Source organism: Bactrocera latifrons, unplaced genomic scaffold (assembly GCF_001853355.1).
Source record: "Bactrocera latifrons isolate USDA-ARS-PBARC rearing strain unplaced genomic scaffold, ASM185335v1 scaffold_119, whole genome shotgun sequence".
In the NCBI taxonomy this organism is placed as follows: Eukaryota; Metazoa; Arthropoda; class Insecta; order Diptera; family Tephritidae; genus Bactrocera; species Bactrocera latifrons.
In genome coordinates this window covers 767,072-775,886 of record NW_017534619.1, presented here as the reverse complement: position 1 = coordinate 775,886, position 8,815 = coordinate 767,072, and the positions used below count along the sequence as shown (strand labels likewise).

The window sequence follows — 8,815 nt, the reverse complement described above, 5'->3', positions numbered from 1 at the left end:
AGTAGACTGCACACGATTAAACTGCTCCAAAGCGTGGAAAATGCAACAGTGAGCTGGCAAGGTTATGTCGTTTGTATTTTATGAACTACCTTAAAAAAGGTTGGACCGACTATTACATAGCGTTACTGGACCGTTTAAAGGACGAAACCGCCGAAGAATGTCAGTATTTGAAGAAAAAGACAGTGATGTTCCACAAAGTCAATGCACCGAGACATAAGTCAGTGCAAGCAATAGAAAAATCTATGAATCGGTCTTCGAATTGCTTCTTCATCCACTCTATTCTGCAGATCTGGTCCCCGGACATCAAAATAACGCTCGCTTCTCGAATCTTCATACCCAAAATTAAGAAATTATTTTTGTAATAAAATGTTTGTGTTAAATAGCTCGAGTTTCTAGACTCACCACTGCCTATAGAGACCCTCTAAAAGAGCAATTATAAAAATACTTTCAAATATATCCCTAATAAAACTTATGGATTTCTTTCACCTAACTATCAAAATAATTTGTGAAATTTAGAACTTATTCTAGGGTTTATTACGGGTGAATATTTTTGCACCAAGCCATCAATTTCGTTAGAATTCGATCTTGAGGTCTAATCGACACCAACAAAACGTCATTTAGTAAAAATTGGTTTCAGAGTCTTTCCGGCTCCATGCGCTAGCTAGCTCCATATGCCTTAGATTACTCAAAGCATCACTCGTTTGGTAGCAGTGTCAACTATCATACGTCTGAAGATACCAAAACTCACGCTGGGAGATATTACCTCATTAAGAATATAAGTTTGCTGAAAATCATTAGTAAAATTTAAAGCAAACAGCTCCATAAAATGAACGATTTTTCCTCGATTTCTCTGTAAAGTTCGATCTCCATAAGACAATTAATATGTCTTTGCAGCACTTTGTTTAAGACGCGAAAAGTTTATCTGCTGAAATTTGTCACGAATTAGAAACGAATTAGAAATACAAAAATAGATATGGCTCAAGTGTTTTGGCGAGTCCACTTTATCACATACACAAGTGTTTGAGTACCAGAAATATTTTTACGAAGATCATGATGTCAACGAGAACTAGACTCATGCGAGTTGTCCGTCCAATTCTGTAAAGAAACAGTGCTTAAAAATTTGTCGTATTGGCATCAGAGATCTCAGTCCTATGGAAATCCTATGGATCGGCTCAACCTTTTTAATGTTTTGGATAAGAAGCCCTTCCATGCTGAATTCGTACCACAATAGCTACATATTTCTCTAAAAAGACAGCATATAGAGTAGCTGTGTAGCCTGTATTCATCCAAGGTATCATTACTGGTGAGGTGATAGTCATGTGTTTATAAATATGAAGTTGAAGCTGTCCAAATCCGAATATTTGGATCCAATTTGATGAGATGAACACTCATCAACAAAATTATGGCCTATAATATTACACGACCAGGCACCTAGTCTTTAATTGAGTTTTCTTCAGTGGCAGTATGCAAAAAAATATTGGTTTCGGTTGTTTGAAAAGAGAGGCACGTAAGCGGCGGGCTGCAGATACCGCACTTGGCCCTTCATTAGGCCCATTGTCCTCCCGGGTGGTAACCGATTGAAGACTTATCCAACAACTCAGAGGATTTGGTGAGCAATCTACTTATTTTCCACTCCAGCTACCCAACATCATTTAAGTTGGACTATTGAGAGCCGTGAAATTTCGCGGGTAAATTATATTTCAAAAAAATGTATTTTTCTAAGAGGGAAGCACGGTCCTTAAGTACTATGCCAAATGTGAATAAAAGGAAAAACGAGTCGAAACCAAAAAAAAAAAACACACCAAAACCGCTCAAACATCAAGAGACTCACAGTTTTTTTTTTTTTTTTTTTTTTTGTATATGCGTGGTTTAGTGCATCACGATCTTTTTTCGGACGGATAGACGTCAATAAATAATTCTATGTGGTCATATATGAGGCAAGAAATGCTTATAACAGTGTTTCGAGGACTGGAAAATCGTTGGTGTAAGTTTACTACATATGCTGGGGATTACTTTGAAAACAAGCAAAGAAATATTTTCATATTATTTCAAATTTCCGAGTAATTTCTTGTCGCAAGGCATGCTTATTTCTTTTAATAAATATATTTTCTAATTTTTTATGTTATTTATTAGAACCGGGAAATATATTGCTTCAAAAGTTATGCTCAAAATGTAAATACTCCTCTAATACTCAACACAAATTTCCTTAAATTTAGCATACTTTTGGGATGCCAATTTCCTTTAAATAAACAACAACACCTGCTTTAATAGTGACTCATTAACAAGGGACCATGCACATGCTTGCTTAGTTAATTTACAGTTTTCACGTTGCACAAGTTTACGCTTAAGCACGCATTTTTATGCCAACCCATTTGCCGTAGCGCCGGCAGAACTACATAGTAAAATTTCTTAATGAAAACCAAATGAAATGTATCAAAATCCCGGAAACGTGTATCGAGGTGCTAACACGCATGCGGCAGCAGTGGCAACAAATAGCTGCAACTACAAGATAAGCCAATAAGTCAGTCAGGTCATGTAGTCAACTCGTTGAGATGGCGCGCGGCAGAGGCCCCTTGGGCGTCACACGCATTTGCTTAAAGAAAGCAAGCGGCAAACAAACAGCGCCACCGTACAACGCCTTACACGCCAGCAGCCAGTATATTTATTTAATAAACGCACAGAAGATGCTACATGCAACAACAAAAACAACGGACGGTGAATGCAATAACTCAAGAAGACACAACAGGGGCCGCTGCAGTTGTACGATCGTTGCGGTAGACAAGCACACACACATACAGCGAAAACTGCTTGCTAGCACGTTCGCATTGAACGCGTGCAAAGTGCCAGGCAACACGGCGAAATGTGTTGCGTCCCACAAAACACAAAACACAAATAGCAAATGGCAATTCTACGGAGCAAAGTAAACATGCAAGAGCAATAAGTAAAAGAACGGCATAACGGCATAACTGCAAGAATTCAACGATGATAGATGAGCGCATGTGTGCGTGTGTTGCGGCAGCTTGTCTAAGACAAAGTCGAAGACGGTCTTTTGTGTTACTCATACGCCCCATACTCCGTGCACATGCATGTATGTGTGTGTGCAACCAGCTACAACAAGGAAAATAACAGCAAAACACTGGACCGGTTGCACAAGATTTTATTTATGAGCGCAATTTATGCATCGCTCACAGACGCAGCGGGACTGGGTGCCTGGTTGATGAACTGCCCGCTCAAGCCGCCGATGGCGGAGCCGGAATGGCCTCATAAACTGCCACACAAATTCCCAAACTGTTCGAATGCTGGCATTCAGAAATGCCACTGTCATCCTGTTATGCGTTTGTATACACCTATGTGTGTTTGCGCATATTTATTCGCATATCGGCCACTATAACTTTCAAGGAAATGAGCCGTAGTGGCAATTTCACCAAATTTTATGCCAAAATTTCATGGATTTTGGCAAATTGACCGTTAAGTGCAGATGACGGCTATTACTTCACTATTATGTTGATAAATTTGGTATGTGATTTGTTTATATATAACGGGATTAATATGTGTAGCTTAAAATTGGGCCTCAAAGCTAGACAGACACTATAATAATTTCATGTTAATTTAACAGGGGCATAATCAGGCAGGTTCTGGAATCCGAGTGAAAGTGAATATGAAAATAAACCTAAATCCGAGTGAATTTGGATTTGGTGTTCTGAAATCCGAACTTTTTGTTCATTTTAGAACTTGTTTTTCATTCACCGCAAAAATGAACTTAACAGCTGACAGCTGTCAATTTTCCCAAAATAAATTATAAATTTTTGAAGAGAATGGAACCCGCAGTTGCTGAGGGAGTATTAAATGATTCCACACTGGATACTGAAGCCATAACTTTAAGAGAGAATATAGCAACTCATCTTCATACAATTTCCTGAAAGTTTAAAGCACCGAAGTAAATAAAACAAACTCAAATTTAAAGTCACTTTTAAAATGTCATTAATTTTAATATCAATATTAAAGTTAAAATTAAAATAATTATAAATTCACTAATTTCAAAAAACTCAAAACATTTAATTCAAAATTGTACATAAATAGATTAAATACAGGTACGGTCATAAGGTAAGTTATTATTGTAAAAAAAACATCGCTGTGTTTATACTTTTWAAAAAACTATAAAAGAGGAAATTATGGAGTACACTTGTATTTAAAACTCATTTTCAGCTCCGCCAATTCATACTCTTTATATTTCATTTCATTTTCTTCTTGTCGCAGCCGCTCCATTTCGAAATGGTGTCTTTTGTTCTCCTCAGTCAAGTCTTTTACTCTTTCACAAAGGCATTGAATGCTAGTGTCAATTTCCTTTGTGGCCTCAATATTTTCTTGCAACCCATCTACAATACTTTTCAAGGCACCTGTCTGCTCACCGATATTATTCCTTAAGTGGTCGGTTACCATAGGCTCACGTCTTCGGAATCGAGGAGAATCGCTTGTAGATGGGACGTTGTCATCATCGCTGGAAATCTCTGAAGGCCCATCGCAGTTTTCAGAAGGGACACCAAAGTCTGCTGTGCTGGGAATACCTTCCACCACGGTATATATACCACATAATTGGGCTATTGTGTCTTCAGTTGGAGTGAGGATGTGCTTGTTGAATGGCCCTCCTCCTGTTGCCTTCGCTTCTAAGTTGTTGTGTGCAAACCTATTGAAATATTATTTCAAATTAAGAAAAATTAGTTAAAGTATAAAAAAAAAATTATTTGCTTACCTTTTTCCAACCAGAAATATCTTTCTGTGGTGGACCATGCAAATTTAATTCTGTCACCACCTCTTTCCATAGGGCATCAACTTTTATGCGACTCCATGAAGTGGACAAGGATCGCTTCCTGCTCCGTATTTTTATGTTTACCCCTATAAAAATAATATTTAACTTTAATTGCTTGTTACAGTTTTAAAACAAAATATTCAAATTCCTATTTATTCCAATAATCAAGCGTTTTTATTTACTTACATATTTGCTCSCACCAAATTCACAATTTCGAACTGAAGTGAATGCTAACCGACATTTTTCTTGTGAATTCGTTTTCCAGAACATGCGTATTCACTCGGAATTCATTTTAGAAAAAATGTGGAATTGAAATTGTGAAAGTGAAACACAGAACACAAAATATCGGATTGAAAACGAATTTGCTAGATATTCACTCGGAAGTGAATTCCAGAACCTGCCTGAATTTTATTAGTTACTATAAGAGCCGTGACGTTTGTTACATGCAACAAAACTGCGTTGTGAAATTATTCATTAAATTTTGGTACATTGGTTAATTTTGATATCTCCATATCACGCTGCGAAAATAAACGAAATCAGACTTCAATCAGTCTATAACGCAACTTTAAATTCCCATAATTATTCTCATCTCCTTATACCGAAGTTGTGAATTCCAGTGCGTATGGCTGACCCTTTGTGGAAAACATCGGTCGATGTTAAAATATGGCTATTAAAATAATGAATCGGTGTTTGAGAATCGACGATCAATGGCCAGAGATCTTACTGAATGAATTTTGACGGATCATTTGGGCCTAAGCAAAAGGAAATTTGATTGACTCGATTTTTTTTTTTTTTTTTTTTCAAGAAAACAGCGTCACATTAACGGTTGTGAAACAATGCTTTCCGACCAGGATGCCATTAAGCGTACTATAACTGGCGAAGAGTCTGTGATCTATGCTACCAACCCGTCAAAATATCTTCTCAAAAGTGACTGTATTTTAAAGAACTAACTTTGAAAAAAACTGTAAAAGTAAATTCAATGTTGGTATTTAAAAGGTATTTGGAAAGAGGTAGGTTTGATTAAGAAGCCGATACTAATAGGTATCTACTCTGACAATTTAGAAAGATCAGTTGTACTTGTATTAACAAGAACTCCTATATAATTGATCATAACACTGTCCCAAATCGACAAAACCCTTTGAGCCTAACCACAATTTGTTGAGACGGCTAATATTAGTCTCAGCTATGTATGTCTCCTAGTTCGCCGTGATGTAAAGGCTGACCAACGGAAGAGAAAGTGCATGGGTGCTTTTTAATCACCTTCCGTCTTGTCAAGTCGGAGCAGTCTTTGCCCAAGGCCTGATATTCGCACACGAGGTCTATTGATCCAGTGCTAGAACTCAAGATGACAATGGGGATCCAACTTTTCCTTTCCGACGTGAGCGGGGCTAGGGTGCCATCTCTTGTTAGCACATCAACTAATGCATACGCACATACGCTAATATCGTCCAGCCGCAGTCTCTGAAATAAGCTCCTCTTTCGAGCAGCAAGTGCACTGCTGACTTAATAGCAGCCACTTCTGGCTGAAAAAAAAAAATACTGTGGAGCGGTTGCCAAAGAGCTCCTTATCTTTTAGCTTGGACTCACCCGTGAGAAAAAAACTTACTACGTTTCTTTTTCAACGAACTCTGCTCAAAAAATAGAAGTAGACTCTGCGATGTAGTGATATAAGTTTTCAGGGATGCACTTGAAAAAAGAAGAATTTCAGCGTTTTTCATACGCTAAGTGCTAAGTATATTTAAAATGGGATTACCGGTGTAGCTCACAGAGCACCCGAGACGCCGATCTTCGAACACGACCAAACTTCTTAAGGAGCGTGGACTTTTCAATCGCCCTCCATCAAACGAATAAACCATAAGATATTATTGGCTTCACCACCTATGATGGGAGTATCCACTTTTTACTTATAGCCCTTCTACATCAATATAAAACAACCCATCTGCGCAAAACTAATACGGCTGTGTGAACTGAACCCCCTCCGAGCTGTTTGATACCAAGTAAGGGTTCAGACAAGGAGATTCCCTATCGGGCGACTACTCACTTCGATCTAAAAAAGAGTGTACAACTGCTGGCGTTTGCGGATGATATTGATATCATAAACAAAGAAGCGATGTAAATAGGTCTAGTAATAAACGAGGGCAAGATGAAATATATCCTCTCATCAAAAAACATAGCCGTCGGTTCGCGACTTGGTTATTGGTTCTGTATTCATATTATCAATTTATTCTGTCATGGAACCAGTTAACATGTCGTCCGAATAGATGAAAACACTTCAGGTCTGAGAATATTGGACAAAGTACCCGCCGTTGGAAAGAGAGGAAAAGGAAGACCTCCACTCCGTTAGAAAAAGAAGGTGGGAAAGGACCTAGTTACATTTGGTATCTCTAATTGGTGCGAACAGTGAAAAGAAGAACGTCTGACATGTAAGCGGTGTCTACGGCAATAAAGGAGCAGAAAGCTTTCTATCAAGTGAAAGCTTTCATCAATGAATTACTCTTTATTTCACACCTTCAGTAAATAAAGAAATTTCGGTTATACTCAGGTTGACTTTTTATTTTGATTAGTTTGGTATACGGAATTTAGAAAGCTTCCTTTTGCTCAAATATCATTAAACATGCTTACTTATCGGCAAAGTCGAAATACTATTGAATATAAATAACTATTTTTAATATATCAACCATACATAAATATGTAAGCACATAAACATACTCATGCATTTACATGCAATAAGCATCAATTAATAATAAAAATGCATGGGTAAGTCATTAATTTACAGATCAGATAACATTAAACACACACACACATATACATGTATTAAAGTACACTTGTAAACAACCCCATGTCAAGCAGCAATAAACAATATGCTGCAATGCATACAAACATACGCATATTTTTAGTTATTTAAGATAGTTTTGAAAATTGTATTGAGCAATGAAAATAGCAAAAAATATTAGAAAGAATGTATTCTCACTCAAGCAAAGACGTTTCATTTCCCCCCACCAGTGGTAAGAAATGACAAATTCTTTTTTGTGGTCAAACAGAAAATATAATTATCGAAATAATGAATATATACTTATCCTTAGCTTCATTTAATAAAATACATCTGGCTCCACCTTTTGACGGTCCTCATTCCTTTACTTAAAAATATTTATTTTCTCTCTTCAACTTATTGAGGAGATACCACTTCCAGCCATCTAAAATATGTAATATGTACCGAAATTACTTTATGTATTGTGGTGCCATTGTTCATCTCTACAAATATGCAGCTTAAAATTCATGAATAGAAATTGTCTTAGATCTTCTCTCCCTAATTGAGTTTACTCACGTTCACGTTTCCTAAAAACAAATACTTAAATAAATTAACATCAAAATCATTTTTTATAATCGATTTCATGTCAGTGATCTTGGTAAAAGTTCTTCACCCCGCATATTTATCGATCATGTTCTAGTTTGCCGAGTTTCGTCGTAACCGTACCACCAAAAACAATAAGTTAACGAATTACTCTACTGAATGTGAGCTCAAAAGGCTATTTTTTCTTTCCTGATTTCATAAAAATTATATGTAAGAAGTAAGGAAGGCCTAAGTTCGTGAACCGATTTCACCCATATTTGGTACATGTCATCACGTTGTTAAGAAAATATTATATACCGAATTTCATTGAAATCGGTTGGGTACTTCCTGAGATATGGTTTTTGGTCCATAAGTGGGCGACGCCACGCCCATTTTAAATTAAAAAAAAAAACCTGGATGCAGCTTCCTTCTGACATTTCTTCCATAAAATTTAGTGTTTCTGACGTTTTATGTTAGTCGGTTAACGCACTTTTAGTGATTTTCAACATAACYTTTGTATGGGAGGTGGGCGTGGTTATTATCCGATTTCTTCCATTTTTGAGCTGTATATGAAAATGCCTGAAGRAAATGACTCTATAGAGTTTGGTTGACATAGCTGTAGCAGTTTCCGAGATATGTACAAAAAACTTAGTAGGGGGCGGGGCCACACCCACTTT

General features: G+C 37.0%; 1 protein-coding gene across 1 annotated transcript; it reads right to left on the bottom strand.

Annotated features, from left to right (window-relative positions):
- Positions 1 to 4,100: 4,100 nt before the first annotated feature.
- Positions 4,101 to 8,050, bottom strand: LOC108978169. Its single transcript, XM_018948312.1, has 2 exons — positions 8,031 to 8,050; positions 4,101 to 4,684 (listed from the first exon to the last, which is right to left on the bottom strand). Exons 1-2 carry the CDS (start codon positions 8,048 to 8,050, stop codon positions 4,171 to 4,173), a joined length of 534 nt encoding a protein of 177 aa, XP_018803857.1. The 3' UTR covers positions 4,101 to 4,170.
- Positions 8,051 to 8,815: the final 765 nt, after the last annotated feature.